The sequence below is a fragment of the Natator depressus genome, chromosome 17 (assembly GCF_965152275.1).
Source record: "Natator depressus isolate rNatDep1 chromosome 17, rNatDep2.hap1, whole genome shotgun sequence".
NCBI classification, from domain to species: Eukaryota; Metazoa; Chordata; order Testudines; family Cheloniidae; genus Natator; species Natator depressus.
The window spans coordinates 19,147,680-19,168,574 of record NC_134250.1 but is presented as its reverse complement, the minus strand read 5'-3'; the positions used below and the strand labels follow the sequence as shown (position 1 = coordinate 19,168,574).

The 20,895-nt window shown below is 47.9% G+C and overlaps 1 protein-coding gene across 5 annotated transcripts in view; it reads left to right on the top strand.

Annotated features, from left to right (window-relative positions):
- Positions 1-20,895, top strand: part of DTX2 (deltex E3 ubiquitin ligase 2) — a 61,214-nt gene that overhangs the window by 15,097 nt on the left and 25,222 nt on the right. For all 5 annotated transcript variants that reach the window (XM_074974230.1, XM_074974233.1, XM_074974231.1 and 2 more), the window contains exons 4-5: positions 1,274-1,868; positions 16,069-16,127. In XM_074974230.1, coding sequence (XP_074830331.1) covers positions 1,274-1,868; positions 16,069-16,127 — 654 coding nt within the window. The remainder of the gene's footprint in view (positions 1-1,273; positions 1,869-16,068; positions 16,128-20,895) is intronic.

Here is a 20,895-nt window from a genome sequence, read left to right as displayed (position 1 = left end):
CTTCCGGCTCTTTTACCTTGAAGGAATTCTCAACCTATTATGTGTTGGAGTTGGAGCTAATGACACCCTCCTGATCTGGTTGCCAGAGTGAGTCACTGGAACAGCTCTGCACCTCTGCAAAGGGTCTTGAAATCAGACACCTGCAAGTCAGATCCCTACAGCCCAACACTAGTCCCAAAGAGAGCAAAATATGATTAGCCAAACGCATTATACCGGAATCCAAACCAAACCTACAGAGACGCCCAGGAGCAATGTAGGAAGAGGCTGACTTTAGGGGAGTTCCCATGAGACTAAAATGTTCAAATTCATCTAAGTGACTTGGGAAAACGGGACTGAGGAGCCTAAGTGACATAGGCACTTAGGAGGCATTGAAAGTCATTGGGACCGAGGCTCCGACGTGCCTGGGTCACTTAGGCGTGTGAGCCACTTCGGTGCTTTTGAATGTTTTCCCCTGGTGCTTCTCCCTGTACAAGCTCTGTAGCTGATGAAAAGCCTTCCTCTGTGAATGTGAAGGTTTGCTCATGCCTCCCTGTTCCCCTCCTTACGCGTGCGTCCCCAAAGACACTAGCACCATGGAGGAGCGGCACTCTGAGGGCCCCTGGGCTGGTTCAGTCCCTGCTGGGGGAAGCCATTTTTGCTGACTTTTAATTTCCCCTTTTATTGGTTGGTTTCTATCCTCCTTGAGCAGGTTTTAATAAAAATAACGAGGGCAAATGTGCTTCTCAGGTCACTTTGCGGCTGGGAAGCAGAGCCTTTGATATGTGAGCAGGCTTTAGCTCCCACTGCTGGTCTAGAATAACCCTTGAACCAGCAACTCCACTGTGGTTTTGTTCCCATTCCCTCTGTATGAACAGCTGCTCTCTCTAGACTTCCCAAACTGCTTTCCCAGGTTTGCCTCTGCCTTTCCTTCGGACTGTTGCACACACGTGTGTATGTGTGGGTGCGGTACCTGGCAAAATGGCCATTTCAAAGCATCTTCTAGGATTGTTCAATCTCTGAAAGACCCACATCTACTAAGCCACCAGACCTGGGTGGTTGGCCCTTTAGTGGTCACTTCAGAAACGTTCCACTGTCCCTTTTTGCTTGTGATTTCCTACAGTGCCCTAAGGAAGTGGATGCCGAATTCCCATGGGACGTCAAAGGGAGTTGAGTTCTTGACTCCCATAAGCACTTTCAGAAATCTTGCCCCAGGGTGCCCCTTCTCCATAGTTACAGTGTTGCTATGTTTTTTGTGGCTTTGACTGATGTCCAGTGTCTGTTTCTCTTGAACCAGGAACCATGCGATCCGTCCGCAGACACCTCTTCGCTCAAGACTCTGCGGCCGGGCAGGGCATCGTGTGGGAGTGGCAGAATGACGAAGGTGGGTGGTCTCCATATGAGATGAAGGTCTGTGTGTTCCTGGAGCAAGCCTTCACGCATGGCCTTCAGCATGTAGACCTGAGCTCCCTGGGCTACAACTATGACATTGATTTTGTATCGCTGGTCCAGACCAACAAGACCTCCAGGTTCCGACGAGGTATTCAGAGGCGCATGGACACCCCGTATCCAGTGACCACGGCCTCGGGGCCCCTTCACATGGCAGTGGCTTGTTCTTGTCAACAGTGCTTGTTGAATAGCGGAACTGGCCCTATCACCACGCGCTATCGGCACTCCATGATAAACCTCCCCAGTTCATCGGCTGTGCCTCAGGTTTCCAGTCGGACAGCTGCACTAAGCTCTTCTGGGCTCGGCTTTGTGCCCTATAACAAACCGACCTTGTCTGGAGCCAGGTCAACACCGAGACTCAATACACAGAGTGCATGGGCGCTGCCTCAATCCGTGGGAGCCGGAGGCCCAAGCCCAGGACTGTCAGCGTCTAATGGAGTCAGGTACAGAAACTGATTGTGTTTAGGGCCTTTGAGAGAGCATAGTCTAACCTGCTAGAATTTGCCATGTAGCGGGCATTTGAATCCAGACCCATATAACCATGGTTGGATGTGATAAAGAAAAGAAAAAATTGGAGTTTGTGCCCTGTCTGGCAGCTTTGTGATGGATAAAGACGGCCTGGAAGGAAGCTACTGCATTCTCCTTCCCTCTTGTTTTTTCACATAAGAAATCCAGGCCAGATCTTCTCTAGAAGTCTCTATGGGCTGTTGGAGAACTGCCTGGATAATCAGAGACGCAGTTTGTTCTCCATGTGCTCTGATGCCGTGAGTAAGGCTAAGATTTTGTCGCGGAGGTCACGGAATCCATGACTTCGAGACCTCGGTGACATTTTCCACTTCAGCCCCGGGGCAGCATGGCTGGAGGTGTCAGCTGGCAGGGGCCCCACAGCTCCCAGCCTCTGCGGGTAGTGGGGAGACCCTGCAGCTCCGAATGAATGCAGGCAGCAGGGAGCGCCCTTTCTGCAGCTCCCAGCCACCACCGGTGGTGGGGTGGGGGCTTGCAACAAGGGGGCCCTTTGCAGCTCCTAGCCGCCTTGGGCGGCAGGGGAGACCCCGCAGCTGGCAGTGGCAGCAGGGGGGACCCAGAAGCCCCAGCGGTCATGGGTACTTGGCCCTCCTCACTTCCCATTTTCATAGAATCATAGACTATCAGGGTTGGAAGGGACCTCAGGAGGTCATCTAGTCCAACCCCCTGCTCAAAGCAGGACCAATCCCCAACTAAATCATCCCAGCCACGGCTTTGTCAAGCCTGACCTTAAAAACCTCTAAGGGTGGAGATTCCACCACCTCCCTAGGTAACGCATTCCAGTGCTTCACCACCCTCCTAGTGAAAACGTTTTTCCATATATCCAACCTAAACCTCCCCCACTGCAACTTGAGACCATTGCTCCTTGTTCTGTCATCAGCTACCACTGAGAACAGCCTAGATCCATCCTCTTTGGATCCACCTCTCAGGTAGTTGAAAGCAGCTATCGAATCCCCCCCCATCCTTCTCTTCCGCAGACTGAACAATCCCAGTTCCCTCAGCCTCTTCTCATAAATCATGTGTTCCAGTCCCCTAATCGTTTTTGTTGCCCTCTCCTGGACTCTTTTTCCAATTTTTCCACATCCTTCTTGTAGTGTGGGGCCCAAAACTGGACGCAGTACTCCAGATGAGGCCTCACCAATGTCGAATAGAGGGGAACAATCACGTCCCTCGATCTCCTGGCAATGCCCCTACTTATACAGCCCAAAATGCCATTGGCCTTCTTGGCAACAAGGGCACGCTGTTGACTCCTATCCAGCTTCTCGTCCACTGTAACCCCTAGGTCCTTTTCTGCAGAACTGCTGCCGAGCCGCTTGGTCCCTAGTCTGTAGCGGTGCATGGGATTCTTCCGTCCTAAGGGCAGAGTCATAGTTATTTCTAATAAAAGTCAGGAACAGGTCACGTGGATTTTTGGTCATTGCCGGTGACCTCTCTGTGACTTTTACTAAAAAATAATCATGACAGAATCTTTAGCCTTTGCTATGAGCAGCATCTGTCTGACGTGGCAGGACTGGAAGCACAGCAAAAACGTCACTTTTTGAAAAAACAATCGGAGGCTCGCCTCGTGAAGGCTGGCTGCTTGGGGCTTCTGTTTTCTCCCCTTTCCACTGAGGTGACTCTCTGGTGGGGGCTTATGGACAGCTTCCGAATGTTTTCAAGGGAGTAGCCTAGGTGGAACAGCACTTGGTTCCGTGTCCTATCAAGGGATTTGGCCTCACTTGATTCTGCTTGGCTGCAGGCTTCCCCATTGTAGAGTTCTGTTCATGCGACGGCCACCACTCATTTGGCTGTTCCCTGACACAGGTGAGACAGGTTTCCATCTTGTGGTGGAAGTGGGCTCTTAGCTATGTCTCCTGAACTGGGCTACAGCCCGGCAAAGGGAACCGTGTGGGGGACATGTTTGGTTCCTGCCTACGCTACAAGATACGTGTTTCAATGAGTGTTGCGGCTATGCTGGAGACGGGGCGACTGTGTTGTAACTGGGTGCAGAGGTGGGTGCAGGAGTTCTTATCGATCATTTCACATTGTTCTGCCTTTAACAGCTGCCCCCTTTCTGTGTCATGGTGTCACATTTCTGGGAGCGGCTCAGCTGCTGTGTTCATGCCCGTTTCCCAGGAAAGCAAGGAAGCTGAGCGTGCTCTCTCTGCTGCTTATCTGTTAAGGGAGGGACGAGACTCCAGCATGTACCTGACCTGATAGTGCGCACCTCTCAGCCCTGTTCTCTGCTGGCTTCCTCTCTGGGTTGTAGTGTGACATGGACCTTTTGTGCCACATCCCGTGTTTGCTCCCTCCCAGCAGCAGAAGTGTCATCCAGACTCAGTTCCACAAGTGGATGTCCTCCTTTCTTCAAAACCGTTCCGGCCTGCATAGGGTTCTTTCCCTTTACAAATAGTCACAAGGGTAGCAGCAGTAAGAGGTGGATTGTTAGTTGGAAAGCACCTTTCATTCAAAGCGCTCAAAGTGTTTTGCAAACAGAGAAAAGCTGAAACCGCAAATCCCTCCCGTCCCGGAGGTAGATGTACGTTCCAGTTTACAAATTGGGGAAACTGAGGCACAGGTGGGCCTTCCCCAGGGTCACACAGCGAGTCAGCCACAAGAGTCAGGAATACACTCTAGGGGTTTATCCAAAAAGAAAAGGAGTACTTGTGGCACCTTAGAGACTAACCAATTTATTTGAGCATGAGCTTTCGTGAGCTTCATGCATCCGATGAAGTGAGCTGTAGCTCACGAAAGCTCATGCTCAAATAAATTGGTTAGTCTCTAAGGTGCCACAAGTACTCCTTTTCTTTTTGCGAATACAGACTAACACGGCTGTTACTCTGAAACCTGTCATTATGCTAGGAGTTTATCGACACTTTAAAATAATAATAATAATAAAAGCCTGCAGTAGCGAAATTCAGCTCGGAGCCGGAGTTGTCTATTGGGCTAAAAATAGCAGGTTGGAGTTGGAGCCCAGGCTCTGAAACCCAGTGAGCAGGGTGGGTCTCCGAACCCAGGCTCCAGTCCAAGCCTGAATATCTACAATGCTATTCTTAGCTCTGCAAGCCCTAGTCAGTGGATCCAGGCTCTGAGACTGTACCACCAGGTGTGTGTTGTTTTGGGGCTGGGGTGGTTGTTTGGTTTTTTTTGCAGTGTAGACAAACCCTGAGACTCACTGGCTGGGGTGTGTTTTTGCAGTGTAGAGGTACTCCAGATCTCCTGACTATTGTTGCACTTGTATGTAGCTTGTGTGGTGCCTTTGTGCTTCATGATACTTCAGCTCCTCCACCCATCAACAAATAATGTCTCCCGTCCTCTCAAACTACAGAACAAATAAGGAAGCGTTGAAAGTGGGAATGATTCCCTAATTCTCTACACAAAGCTATTCCTGATGGACAATCAAATTGAGTTGAAAGGAAAACTCCAGTGTAATGTGGTCACTGCATCAAACTGCAGAGCTCAGTTGATCACTAAATAATGTTTCTTTAAAGTCTCCAAGGTGCAATTAACACTCCTAAAAAGGAGTACTTCTGGCACCTTAGAGACTAACAAGTTTATTTGAGCATAAGCTTTCGTGAGCTACAGCTCACTTCATCAGATGCATCCTAGAGGAAGCTTAACACTCCTAGAGGAAGCTGCTGTCTCAGCAACCTTGTGGTGCAAAATCAGATTGAGAGAATTCATGTCCCATTGGAAAGCATTAGGAAGTCAGGGGGCTCATTTCCAGCTGAATCTTGGAAGTGTTCTCATTTCTCTGTGCTTTCTAAAGAGCTGAATTTTCTCAGTCCTACTATGCATCATTTGGCTGGGCCTCAGGCGGGGAAGTACAGTGTGGTATCACGTGCACTCCCCCAGTAGTGGAGAGGATGGCTGAATAGCAATCCCAAAATAATGGCAGGCAGCGATTTCTGAAAACTGTTTCAGAAATTAAACTGTTATCTGTCCAGCTATTTTGGACATTGCCCAGAAACCTCTGCAGGTTTGCCGTTTACAAATTGTCATTTATCTATATGTAAAAAATAGAATTGTTGGTTATACAAAAGACCATGGTTTGTACACTTTGCTGCAAGGACTACCTCAGTTCATAGGCGAGTTTGTTACCGTTGCGTTCCATCTCTCTGCACTGCTTGCTTTCTGCGCAAAAAAACAGACGAAACCTGCTTGGCCTGCCTGATCAGTCGGTTTCAGATACTTGAAAGGTGCAGTCTGCACGGTCTGACGATCACAATGCCGGGACCCAGGCAATGACTCCAAAGGGTTCTCTTTGGCTCTCTGGGTGCTTTCTTTCCTCTCTCCGCAACTCCCCTGCCCCCAGAAAAATGCAAAGAACTCCTTTGGAACTGGGTTGGAAGTCAAGAGACTTTTGGTCTTTTCCCAGTTCTGCCATTGAGTTTCTGTGTGGCCTTGGGAAGTCACCTCACCACATTGTGCCTCGGTTTCCCCATTTTCCAGATGAGGGTAATGTTGACCTTCCTCTGTAAAACGCTTGAAGATCTATAAATGAAAAGCACTAAATATTGTTGGCTCTTAGATCTGTGGTTTAAAAAGGAAATTACCAAAACTAGGACTAATGGAAATGTTTTTGTGACTATTTTTTGTCTGATTTCCAGTGACGACAATTCCCTGTTGTGGATTTAAACCTCACCTAGCAGCGTTTGCAAAGCTGGTTGTGGACAGGACACGTGATTTATCTATGGGCCTGATCCTGCAAAGTATTACTCATGTAGCTGTTACTCATGTGAGTGGCCTCATGGAAAAAAAGTGGGAGAACTTCATGTCCAGTGAAGTTTGCCTGAGCCCATGTGTTTGTAAAGTGCTGCGTACATTTACAGAGCTATGTGTGTTTCACTGTAATAACCCAGACACTGGAACATCGTGTGAGTGCAGGAGAATCTGACCATGAACCTGCTAGTTCACTGTACTAGTTTAATTGTCCAGGTTGATCCAGTGTAAAAATATAAACAACATGAAGGTTGAATAGTCTATAGGACTTTTAAAGTGCTTTGTATTGTTAATACAAGAGGATGGTAGTAAGGGGGATTTGAATGTTTTTTCAAATTATTTTGAGCCTCGGTGTCCTGATTTTAAAAAGAAACATTTACTCTGATTTCTAATATTGCAGTATTATATTTTACATTCAGATGAGACATTTACAGATGAAGCCCTGTCTGAACATTAAATATCTCTAGCATTTTGCATAAGAGGAAAAGATTCTTCCTGTCCCAAATTCCCCTTTTGTTTCCAAACTACTACACAGTGCTCTAGGCTATTGGCCTAGCTGGCTGCTGGCTTTCCTCCCCAGAGGTGGCTACATTTCAGTGGTGCATTTATATTTATATATGTAGTTTGCAAAGTGCATGCTGATCCTTGGGGAAGGAGGCTTTAGGAATGAACAGATAGGCACTGGAGACATCACCTGAAGACGGACCTTCCCTAAGACTAAGTTAGGTACTAGGTGGTGTGAGCTCTTTGTGGGGTAAGGGCTGCCGTGAAATCAAGCAGGTGGACTCACTGGTTCCAGATCATCCTCAATTCTGCAACCTCTGTGGATTTGTGCAAGCAGAAGACAGGCATTCCTCTGGAAGAATACAACCCCTCTCGTGTGTCTCCTGGGCTACTGTTTCCTGTACTAAACACACAGCCGGTTTGGAAACACTGGTTCACAAACAGAACCAAACTGTTCTGTCATCTCAGGTGTATTAAGGGATGCTCAGATTAGCTAGCTCCTAACTAATATGCTTTGTCACTGATGCTGGACTGGATTGATTCTTAATCCACACCGAGCAGCATAGTACCAGAGTGCCCTAAGAGCCATTGCATTTCCTTCTCTTTCCCATGTGGACTAAGCTTTTGGGCAGTTTTCAGTTGGGCCCTGGTTAGGATTTGGACTGTGAGTCCCACATTCCTGGAGGGCCAAATGGCTGTGAGCTGTTAGTATATTGAAGGTGGCTTTGGAGATGGGTGCCCATCGGTGAAGTAACGAAACTTGCTGACTTTACTTGCAGACAGTGTGGTGCCCACTACATTCACAATAATCTGTGGCCCATTAAGCCTTTTAGAGGCTGCAGAGGGGTTAGTTGATCAGGCATCTGCTGGGAACAATGCAACACCACAGGGAATGTGGCGTATTCTCTCAGGGTGATTGGAGGGGTGTGGGAGAGACTAGACACCTGCAAAGTGTGAGACAGGAGTGGTCCTACCTGCAGACTATGAAATCTGCCTTTGTGGTTTGACCTTCCTGCCTGCTTGCTCAATTCCTGATCACTGTCTGGCTGTTAAAGATTCAATGCGTCGAGCAGGAGAGAGCCACTTGACGTTGCTGTGGGGAGATCTTCAGACTCGCTTTCTGTGGGACTGGAACTTGGTGTGGAGGGTGAGAGTTTTGTTGGCTGCCTTTACCCTGTGAGCTTCTGGCTGTGGAGTTTCTGCTTTAGCTGTGGGGTGGGTTTGTTCGTTTTTGGGCAGAGGGGGTGGGGGAACAGTATCTAATATTAGCCTGTATCCTAACCATACCCTTGTCATTTGTTTCCTGTGCACTCCATGTGAAATTCACTTGAAAAGCTATTCCTTTATTTGATGCTGACAGATGTCTGTCAGTAGAGCTGGGGGAGACTTTAGGGAGGGTCCAGAGACTGTGCTCTTACACTCCTCCCCCCATCAGTGCAACATTGGAGGAGCAAGCTGAAACCCTGTGAATCAGGAAAGGATGGGCAGTGCAAATCTTTGTGTCAGATGTTGATTCTGGATGCCTTGTGGCCTCCTCCTGACTCTGGATTTTAAATCTCTGGGAGTTTTCTTGTATTCTCTCTCCCCCTCCCGCTTCTGACCCTACACACACGAATTCAAAGGGAAGAGGGACAGTGAGGGTAATTTTGGCCTTAAGTAGCAGCAACTATAGAAGGCAGGCTGTGAAAGGGACAATTTCACCCCTAGCAGACAGCCCTGGATGACTTTTCCCTTTCTTTCCACATGATGGACTTGAGTCGGAAGTCCAGTTAATTATTCCTGTCCGGGGTTCTTTTCTCCGGCTTGTGAAATTCCATTTTCCAACAGAAAATATTCTAATACCCATGCATTAGAGGAAACCTGAGCAGCCGACTCTCACAATGTGTTTCATTTTACTTCTAGCTGTGACATTCCTGGGTTACTTTATACACTAGATTCCCCCCCTCCCCCCTTTTCCCTCCTCAGCTCGGGTTTGTTTCTACAAAACGTTTCTTCTTTTCTTCCCTCACAGTCCATATGCCTCTCCTCCTTTGTCGTTTGTACATTTCAGGGAAATGTTAATGTTGGTGGCTGATTCAGTGTCAGTGAACATGAGACTAATTACCCTGGCAAGAGCTGGGTGTCTGTGTGAGCTTCCAACACAGAGGTCTGCTGATGCATCTCCGTTGTGACGTACCCTTGCCAGTTTTGTAGTCCACGCTCAGAGGCCCGTCCGTTCTGATGACAGTTCTGAGCCTGGGTTTTGTGACCCTGACCTGTGTGTGCAAGGGGCAGTGAAAAGATTGAGGTCTCCAGAGCAACCACCCAATGAACAGCTTTGCCCTCCTTTCCTCTCTGGGCATTTCCTTTCCAAAGACTTGTCTACACGGGGAGGGGGGCCCTCGGCAAAGTTAATGCGAGTGAACGAAAGTGTGAATTTAAAGTGGATTAGTTAAATCACATTAAACCCCTGTGTGGATGCTCATATTCAGAATTAAAGTGGCCGCAGTTCAGTGTAGCTTTAATTGAATGTGACTGAATTGAGGAATAGGCAGAGCTGCAACCGTGTGTCACCCCTGGAGGATATCTAGGTCTGAAACACAATTATAATGTGAATTTCTCTCTACACTGGCAAGAACATGCCATGTTATAATATGGTTTGAATATGAGGTCTGCACTTTTGCAGGAGCAGTTGGCATCGAGCAATGAAATGCATTAATTTTACATTTATCCTGGGCAGTGCAGATGGGGTTCAACAAAGTTTTTCAAAGGTAGATTAAATTCCTGATTCCCTTGAGTCTTTGATAGATCAAGGTAATTACAGAGAGGAGCAGGAAACAGTGTGGCCCAATGGGTAGGGCACTGGATTGGAACTCAGGAGACGGGGTGGGGGGGGGGTTCCATTCTTGGCCCTGCCACTACCCTGCTGGGTTGCCTTTGGGAGTCATTTCACTTCTCTGTGCCTTATTTTCCCATCTGTAACATGGGGGTGGGGACGCCGACCTTCTTTTACAAAGTACTTTGAACCTCTGCAGCTGAAACATCGCTCTGTAAGAATGGTGTATTTTATTATTCCCACTGCCAGCTGGATGTGTAGCAGAGAGAAACTACAATACAGTCAGTGCCTTCCAACTGCTGGTGCCATGGGCCTGTTGTGAGCTTAGGTGCTTTCTGAAGATAACACCAGGAATGGGAAAGGGTATATTTCAAAGCAATGGGAACCGCAGCGTAGTAATGCTCTTTGCATCACTCTGGTTAATTACAGAGAAGAATAAATCGCTGAAGTTTGGTAAGAAGTGTCCTTGGCGTAATAAAAGAAGATCTAACACTGCTGCAGGAAGCTGCTCGACAATGTAATAATTATAAAGCAGACCAGTGTAATCCCTGGTGTAACTCCATTAATGTCGCTGAAATTAAACCAAGGGTAGCTCTGGCCCCAAATGTTCCATTCAGCAGTATGTGGTAGCAGGAGGCTTTCATAGCTGTAAGCTAGTTTCTGTGTTTAAAATCAAAGGGGGGTGAGTTTACAGTGGCTTGACATACACAGTATTTGCAGATTATGGGTGTGGTGCTTAATAGTGACTTTACTGGAAGTGGGTAGATGCTCGATCCTGACAAATGCTGAACGCTATGAGAAGCAGCAGGGCCTAGTGGCTAGAGCAAGGCGGAGGGAATCAGTAGGGCTGGGTTCTATTCCTGCTCTGCAACTTTCTCTCTTTCCCCTCCCACCGATTCACCTGTCTTGTCTGTAGACAAGGAGGTAAATTCTTTAGGGCAGGGACTTTCTCACTGTGTTTGTATAGCACAGTGGAGCCCTGATCTCAGCTGAGATACAAAGAATAACAAACCACTTTCTATTGTTTCCCATTTTGTTTAAAAAAAACAAAAAACCTAAAGAAATCTAGCTAAGTGTGATGTTAATTCTGTGAAGTGGGAGTCCAGAATTTTCATCATACCCATCATGTGGCCTCACATGAGCAGGTGACTTTACTCCTGCTGTTGCTCAGGATTAACTGCTCACAGTTCATGGGTGCAGCTGGGAGGTTTGATTCGCTTAAGCTAGCCTGCCAAGAACAGCTAGTCTTGGGCTAGCCACCTGCGCTCAGACCCAGGGGGCTGGGCAGGCTTTGCCTTGGGCAGAGATCCATGCTGCTGTTTTCAGGGCACTAGTTTGAGCGCAGCTAGTGCGAGTCTGTCTACCCGGGCGTATGTCATGTCCCCATTATAGCCTAGCTAAATTATTGCAGTGAATCCTTCCTGTTTGTGCCAGAGTAAAAACAGTTCTGCAGCTGTTCAGGCTTCTGCTTGACGGGCCTCCACCATCACTCTACGAGCAGCTGTTTGTTCAGGCAGGTGGTGCAGAATGATCATGCATCTGCCAAACATAAGAGAACTATTGTACTTCAGAGGCCTTGGAGGTGTTTGACTTTGGGGTTTTAATCCAAGCTTTAAGCTTTACCGTTCCCCAGCCTGGCATTGTTTTGGTTAGAAACATGTGGGTCAAATCCCAGTGGAGCGTAGACATGGCCTACGCCAACAGGAGGGGTTCTCCCATCGGCGTCGGTAATCTACCCCCTGAGAGGCGGATAGCTTTAGCACTGTCCATATGGGGATTTAGGTCAGTTTAATTATCCTTCAGAGGGGTATTGCTACGCACTGCTTCCCTAATGCTCTTTAGGGACGTGTCTGTGTCCTGAGCCTTAGCAAGGGCTCCCTCAGCAAGGGGAGTGGGCCCACATTTCCCCCCTCCCTGGGAACGTGCCCTGCTTCACAGAGGTGCTGTGAGGATAGCTGCATTAAAGGCAGGGAGGGGCTCCACTTCTGTGGTGATGGGGGCTGCAGTACTTTGACTGGATAGAGGGTGATACAAACCCCGAGCATCAGGCGTGTTAGTGGGAGTTGCCCAACTTTTGCATGTAGTCTTTTGCCCAGGGTCATTTCCACTCGGGTGTCATGGGAGTAAAATCCACTCTGTCCTAAACAGGCAAATGCAGACCTTTCCATTTCGAAATGGATGTTAAAGACAGTCTGACTTCTTCCCCAGTGTTTCTGTCCCTGCAAGGAAGGAGGTGCAGCAGTGTTGTCATGTCTGTGTTTTTTCTCTTTGAGTGTGTGTGTGTGTGTGTGTGTGGCAGATGCTTTACTTGTTCAGAACTGCTTAGTTTAGGTCAAACCAAGTCAGCTCTTCTTGTGCCAAGGTAGACAGAGGGGCTGTAAAATAAGGGCTCTTAAAACAAAGATGCTGCTGAAATAACATTGAGTAATCTCATGCCAAGGCCTCTCTTTCTCGTGCAGCTTCAGACAAGCGTCTGGAAAGTCTCGTGAGCCATATCGGTGTGCGGGCATCTGTCGGAGACATGGACCGAGGGAAATACTGCTCCGTGGGCTTGACTGTGTCAGCAGATGAGGAGTTTTTGAGGGGTGTTTCCTGCCCCAAAAAAATGACTTCTGCTGTAGCTCCATTTATGGGAGCAATGGCTGTTACCAGCAGGATCTGTTCCCAGCAGATCCATCCCGCTCCCCTTTGCCCCACTCCTTAACATCTTGTGTAGCCGAATGACAAAAGGCTCCCAATTCATTTCACTGCACCCCGTCAGCTTGGTCAGCTGGCTTGCCCTGTGGTTCTCAGATCTAGGGTCAATCTTTGGTGAGTGGCTCATTGGCACCTTTTTTGCATAACAAAACTTTCTACCCAGGACTGTGGCTTTGAATATACCCGCAAAACCATGTGGTGAGGAGTCAACCCCGCAACAGGACCCATCACTTCCCTCCATTTCACCAGGCTTGGGTCTGTGACCCTAAGAGAGAAAATACGTACTAGGCACAGGAGATGCGTTCTTCCCGCTGTGAAATCCCAAGGTCACTTGTCGTTTCACGAGGGCCCTGACTCCTGCAGTGGTTGAGCATTATGAGAAATGTCCGTGCCTACTCTTGCAAAGCGTGGTTTGTCTAGGCTCCCGGCTTGTCCTCGTGGGCGTCCAGCACACGATTTGAGCACAGATTACCCAATGTGCCACCCTTCTGTATACCGTAGCAGTGACAGGAAATCTCGATATATTTGTTCCAGTTGAGGGATTTTGCTTCTGCTTTGCAGGGGGTAGTGGTGCTTTCGCCAGTTCAGCTACTCAGTGGATGCCTGGTATCTGCATTACTTGATCTCTCCTTAGCTGGCAAAAATGGGACATGCAGTTCACCCCCAGTGCCCACGAATGCAGGGCAGTAAAAACACCTGAGCCCTGCTACTCTTGAGCTTCCAGTGTTGTTCCCACCACTGAAGTTGCACTTATGAGGAATTACACACGAGGCACCTCTGCTGCTCTCTCTCATCTGCAGAGGCCTCTCTGGAGCTTTTTGGTACTCTTGCAGATGGGCAGGAGAGCTATGCCGTTCTTGTGTCATTCCCTGAAGACACACCTTGAAAGAGAGCCTCCCTTATCCACCCACCTTCCCTGCAGAGCCAAGGAGTTGGTTGTATTCTTTAATGTTTTCTGCCGTTCACAAGAAGGACAAAAAGGGAAGTGATAGCACTAGTCTGCAATTCTCCACTCAGCACGAGGGACGAACTGGGCTAGCTTGTGTGTGTGTGTGTGTGTGTAATGATATGGAGGTGCAGTGGAGCGGGAGATAACTCCACCCAGAATAGTGAAGCTGGGGGGATTTCCAGCCGTCATGTGCTGGGATCACGGACCCAAAGCTTAGAACTTGAGAGAACAGATCTTCTGGGTGGGACGTCACTCTGTCCTGTGCGGTGTTCAGGAGGAAGGAGGTGAGCCGTTTTGGTTCAGGGTTGTCAGCTCGTTGACATTGGCAGAGCGATCCTCAAATTCGCCCTCGCTCGTTGAGCCTTGAAAACGTTTGTATTCCGTGTTTGGAGCATGAGACGCTTCCTCGCTGTGGCTCTTCTCCTAGAGACGACCAGGGAGGCGGGTGGGGGGGGGGGGGGAAGAGATTGGGCGAGAGAGGAAAGGGAGGGAAAAAAACACCAAGATGACGTACTGCTGGGAAGAGGCCAAATCAGAAGAGAAATGTCGTGAAGAATGAAATGGATTTTAGGGTCTAATCCAAGCCCTTTGCAATCCCTGGGGGCCTTTTCAGGGACTTCGGTGGGCTTTGGATCACGCCCTTAGAGAGAGCAGTGAAGTGATGTCATTTGAAAAGATTGAGAAATTCTGGACAGCTTAGTGTGAGCGGGGAAAACCCAGTCACTGAAATAACCGGATGGGAAAACACCATGAGGCAGTATTCTGTAGGGCCAGAAGAAACCATTATAATCCTTTTCCTCTGACCACCCCCAAAACTCAGGCTATAGCGCCTCCGCCTGCGGATTCCTGCATCGAGCCCCTGCCCCGTGTCTGAGTCACAGCGCGTCTCCAGGCATGTGCGGGAGGAGGAAAAATGGGGGGAGAAAAGAGGAAAGTGGGTCTTGAAAGTGATTTTAATAGAGAACCTGCTTTGTGCAGTATTTGGAATCTGATTTTTAATGGCAGTCGATCCGATTTCTTTTGGCCTAGAAACAGAAGCTTCTCTTGGTATGTGGGGAGAGGGGGGATCGGTCCGTCCGTCCCAGAGCCCCTAGACCACTTTAATAATCTGAGCCTAAGGAGCCTGTGGCCTTTGTGTTTTGTAAACGTGGTGCTGCCGCTTCTTTTGCTCTAATATCCTGTGCAAAATTGCCCCTCCCCTCCATTGTGCTGTGTGCTTGTCTGTTGCTTTCTTCCCTCCACCCCAGAGAGGCTGCATTTCAGTAGTTTGTGATACCCTGTTGGGCTCTCTAGAGGTGACAGGCACTGTGTAAACACTATTATTGCTCTCTTACATTGGGTGAGCCGGGGTTGACTGACTATCTCATTGAGGCAGAGCATGGCCGCCTGTCCTCCTTGACTAATACTCCGACCTAGACTGAAGTGGTCTCACAACCCCAGTACCTGAAACATCAGATCTGGATGTTCCCTTTACATTTATACGGGCCTTGTCTACATGGGATGCTACCACACAGCAAGCCAGGGTGTGAATCTACTGGGTTATAGCGGGGACTACATGGCCAGCTAGCGTGCTGTAGATTCACACCCTGGTTTGCTGTCCGTGTAGACAAGGCCTTGGTCTCCTTTCCCCACTCCACGTAACCCGAACCTTCTTGCTGTGACCTCTTGTCTCTGTGTGTTTTCAATCTGCTGCCCTCGCTCTCCTTACTAATCCTCGTCGTTGTCAGAACACGCTTCTGTGGCCCATGCCCAGGTATTCCAAATTCACCTTAGTATGAAATTCCATCCTCTTGCCACTGGACGGACACACACACACACGGACACGGACACTCTCTCTCTCTCTCTCTCTCTCTCAATTCGTAAAGGAACTAGGCTGGGATTTCCAAATGGGGTTATCAGACTCAAGGGAAATTGGACATCTAACTCCTTTAGGTCTTTTGGATCTCCCATTGCTTTCCCATTCCCATAACCCAGTGCGGTCCAATGGATAGGGCCCTTGAGCTAGATTCACACCAGACTTCTGCTGTGACTTTCACCTCCCTGTGCTTCATTTTTCCCCATCTGTAAATGGTGCTCACCTCCATTGTAAAGTGCTTTGAGATCTGCTGCTGAAAGTCACTATATAAGAGGAGGTTGTATTATTATTATGCAGTGAGATTGCTTTTATTTTCACTAGCATCGACAACCAGTGCAGCAAGTCACCTGGAAGGTCTAATGCCTTTCTGCCTTTGCTGTGTCTCCAGCTGTACTTTGGTACGTACGAGAGAGAAACCTAAATTCTGCAGTGATTGACTTTGTTAGGTACAATGGGAAAATGTACCTAACACAAGCACAGTACTCTCCGTGGCCGTTGGACAGAACACCACGTGCCGCTGAATTGCCCCATCTTGTCTGTCATCCATGCGGTGGTGATAAACTTTTTGTTTTGTTGTGTGTTTTTTTTTCTCCCCAGTGTCCAAAATCTGCCGGTCGAGATGCCCAAGCCCAGCAAAGTGAACCAAGCTTTGGCAGGTAATGACTCCTCCTCAATTATTTGTTTTCTCCCTAGGTTTTTTTCCTTTCCTTTGTAACTTGCTTCCTTACTTAGCCTCTAATAAGAATCTAGAGGGCCCTGTCGTGTAGCCAGGGCCTGGCACAGGATAGAGAATAAAGCTAGTGTGTTTGAAAATGTTTAGAAAGTTCACAAACCAGCAGCTGGTTGGCTTTTCTCAACCACGTTGCGATAAGTACCTACTTGGCTTTGTATTGCTGTCCTTGCTTTGGTAATAGGGTGGGAACAGTCCCACCCTTGTCTTTCTACAATGCCACAGTGTGTAGACTTGTTACCTATAAGGGCAAAGGCTGACAGAGAGAGGAAGTCAAGCATATGGAACTTGGTTAGCAATTCTGTAGATGAAGCATGAGTTCTCCTGTAACTGCGGGAGTAAGTAGGAGGAGCTTACGTTTGTCGCTGAAGTCTGCCGCTCTGACTCTGAATACTCCCAGGGAGCAGATCTGTTAGGGAAGGAGGAATCCATTTTTACATAGTTGCTTTTCAGAGTAGAATTGCTCCTTGCGACTCTAAATGGCGTTGTCTGGATAATGATCCCACGCCCGTGTGGTTTGCAGTGTAAGCACTGCTAGTCTGCGTCCCAGGGGGTGGAACGCTTGCTGGTATGTTTGCCCCCTCTTAATTCAGCTAGTGCACAGCAACTGGAATTCTAGTTTGGGAGCGTCTTCTGAAACTGGAGGTTCTGCTGATCACACGATGTCTTCTGCTTACTAATGCAGTCCATGCACTTTAATAATAGCACTGCCCTGGGACAGAACTGCCACAAGGCCCATATGGTGGTGTCCGATGACGCCCTCGCGTGGCAGGACATCTTTGAGTACATAACAGCACATCCCCCACTCCCATCCTTTGTATTCTGTCTGCTTGGACCGTAAGCTCTTTGAGTGGGGGAGCATACCGAGGCGAATACTCCACAACCTGGGTGCGTCTGTCCTCCAGCACTGGGGCCGTGTTTGTAGTCGTCTCCATGTCTTATACATCTAGAAAGCACCTAGTGCACTGTTGGTGCCGTCCAGTTAGTCGTAGCGATTGCATATTGGAAATCATCTAAATGTTCAGCCAAGCATCCGATCCCTCCATCTGCTAGAAATTCTCAAACCTACTTAATGGACATGAGACACTGGGCCAGACTCAGACCTCGTGTAAGTGGCTGACCTCAGTTGAGTTTCACCTTTTATACGTGCTCTGAATTTGGCTCATTACTATATGCAGTGACATGTCAAATGGACCCATTCTCTAGGCACTGTTACAAAGGAGAGTGTTTCTAGAAAACCCCTGGGTTAACCATATAGGGCCAGATTCAACAAAGCACGTGCTGAAAGGTATTGCTGGATCGGAGCTATGTTAATAATCAGCTGCTGGTACGTTCCATATACGGGGCATCCGCTCTCAGTTTGGAAGAGGCAATTGGACTTGATGCTTTAATAGAGAATAACTCCAGGAGGTAACTGGTACCAGCATTTTATCACCACCTTTGTTTAAAAAGCCACTTTTGCAATCAATTCTTCTACTCTTGTTGGAGGCCGGGGGTACAGGAACGAGAATTTTAAAACTTTCAGAATCTCTTTAACTTAAAAATGAGGCCAAGTCTGTGAGATCACATGTACAGCAGCTGACAAGACACGCACTGCACTACAGGAGTCCAGAAATGCTCCGACTAGGGCATGATCAATGGGCAAATGCTAGCTTCTAAAAGGCAAACACTCTTCTTGTTTAGACCTGAATCTTTACAGGACCTGGCTTTGACTGGAGCAGAGGGTGGTAATCTTTAACGGAAGCACCATGCTGCCTTTTGCTCAGTGTGGCAGCCTTTAAAAGGTCTGAGAAGGCTACAGCAGTACACAGTTTTTCTTTTTCAGCAGAAAATCCTTATTCGAACGTGACTGTAAAAGAAGTCACGGGGGAAAGGTGTGGGTAGCTTAACTAGTGTGTGTGTAAGGAAAGGAAGTGCCCGGGAACATCTATGAAGAGCAGCAGGCAGTGGAGTTCTGGGGACAAGAATACTGAATTTCATCATGGCTTTACTTGACGCGGCCTTTAATTGGTGACCTCTCCTTCCCATCTTATTGGGCTACTGTGTCTTTGGTAACTTCAGGATCTCTCTTTGGAAACTGGAAAAGCCTCTGTTGATCTTGATTCCCCAACTTTTCATGCTTCAGATGACTTAATAAGGCAAAGATCCCCTCCTTGGACACATTCTGAGCTCCCCTGCACGGTTCTCAAACTAGTTTGTTCTGTGGATCGGCAGGAGTGGCTGTGCGGGTCGCTGGAGAACCATAGAGCCAGGGGAGAACCTCACAGGGGCAGTTCAGTGAAGGTCTGTACCACCAATCTTAATAGTCTGCTCATCATTGGCTGTGCAGAGAGTGGCCCTTCTGGGGTGAAAAAGGCAGGCCCAAAACTAAGCCTAGCCAGCTGCTGTAGGGTAATAAATCTATTGCTATGCTGGATTATCTCTCATTTGGTCCATTCATTAGGAAACTAGTTATATTCTGGGACGAATGGACTGATGTCTCAGGAGCTTTGGGTACCAGTCAGATATGCTCCTCCACGTGTTTGAAACGGGCCTTGTAACTAAAAGTAACACCATACTAAAAGTACACTTTGGGGTTCTTTGTATTTACCTTCTGGTTTTTGATATGTTAAGGGGTACATGGCCCCTGGTTTCCAGCTTTAAATCTCCATAACCATGAGGGTCAGGAATTATCTTTTTTTAAAATGCAAGCTGAGATTCTCATGTATTCACATGATTCCAGGGGCTGGGGCTTTGGGGGGAAAAATCCTCAATATCACAAGACCCGCGATGAACATTGTGAGAGTTGGCAATACTGCGTAGGATCTCTATTGCTATTCAAAGCAAAGTTCTGGTCCCCGTGCAAGTCTTGACTCTAAAGTACATTTGAACAAAAACTGGCAGCTGGACAAAGTGACATGTTAGAGCTTGCTCACATATCCAGCCTGGGTACACACAACCTGCTACCCTTGTCCCATCCTCAGTCCTTGCACAGCACACAACAGTAAGAATCTCTTTGAATGGGAGACCACTTAGATCCTTGATTGCTGTGACCATTGCCATAGCAAGACTAACCTGGTTTACAACACACGTGCAGTTTGTATGCACAAACAACATGCTAAAATCTGCACTGAGCTGCAGGTAGATTTTCAAATTCCAACACAGATTCAATAACAGCAGCCAGATTCTCGGCGGGAGTCAGTGGAGTTAAATCAGCAGAGAATTTGTCTCTGACACTAAGGCTTGGTCTATGCTACAGACTCTGTGTTGGGACAGAGCTCTCCGGGAGGTGGAGTACGTGCACTGGTGCCACTGCAGTGTGGAAGGTGTCGTCAAGCCCTAATGTTGCCTGGCTAACCCGCTGAGTAGCTCTGAAGATACAGACCCGTAGTGTTCCTAGATAAAAGCTTAGCCCTCATTTGTTGTTCTCCTACCGTGGCAAATCTGCATTCCTTAAAGATCTCTTGCCGGCCACTAGCCAACTTTAAGGAAAACGTAGCTTAAATCACTACATCCTCATGTGCTGTTTCTTCTGTTTCATCCCCATGGAGATCATCGTGGAAATAGAAAGTCAGAACGATCTTTGAGCCTTGTAATATGTCCCTGGTTCTAAGGTGCTGAGCACATGCCTATAAATACTTGTCATTAGTGGATACAAAAGTAATTGGCTCCTTCATCTTGTGAAACTGATGCCAAGAGCCCTAGTGATGAGACAGTGTTAACGGTGTCACTGGGTTGGTCTGTGTTACAATCAGAGGGCTGCTCAGGTAGGCGAACTTGCGTGCGCTTTAATCTGCCCAGCACAGCTAAAAATATCCAGGAGCCCACCGCGACATGGACTTGAGCATGAGCTAGGAATGTGGTTACGTACCCTGGGTTCCAGGTGGGCTGGTACAGCCTGGGCTGCTGCAATTTTTAGCTGTGCAAGCTAAATTTAAGCTAGCGTGGGTATGTCTACCCAAGCTGCAGTCACCCCTCTGATGGCAGTGTGGACATACCCAGTGATTTCCGGGTGCTGAAGAGGAGTCAAGCATGATAAGCCAGTTTCAACAGCAAAGCTGGCTTATCTGCATAAGGAAGCATCACAAGTGATTTTTGCCATCAGACTCCCCAAGAGTTGATTGCTGAATACTGAGATTTCCTGTGTTATGTTAGACGCTTAAGGGAAAAACAGCTGTTGGCTACGCAAATGATTCAAATGTAAGGGAGCCCAGCCAGTGATGCACCAAGTGACTGGCCTCTTGCTCAGTGATTCCTTGGTTTCAGGAAGGATGTGCTTTGTTACTGTTGCACGCTTCGTTTTGTGCTGCGTTTGATTCCTCTGCCACATGTTGTCCCCAAAGACAAAAGAAAGTAGAGGAGGAGGAGGACAGCCCAGTAGTTCACCTCGTCCATCTTCCTGCCTTCTTGCTAGATGCTCAGAGGAGGAATCTCTTGTGATGGCATGTGAGCATTGCTGTCTATGTGGTTTCACCTCCTGACGTGCTGGGTGGGTATAAAGTTCATGTAATACGTTTCTATTTTATTTATGATGATTCATCACCTCCAATACGCGTTGTTAGTATATTGCCCCAGATGCACACTGGGATCAATATTGCTCTGGTAAAGCTTAGCTAATGAAACTGATATATTCTGTGGCCTGTGTTCTACAGGAGGTCAGACTAGAGTATCATAATGGTCCCTTGTGGCTGTAAAAATCTGTTAACTCAGTTTTT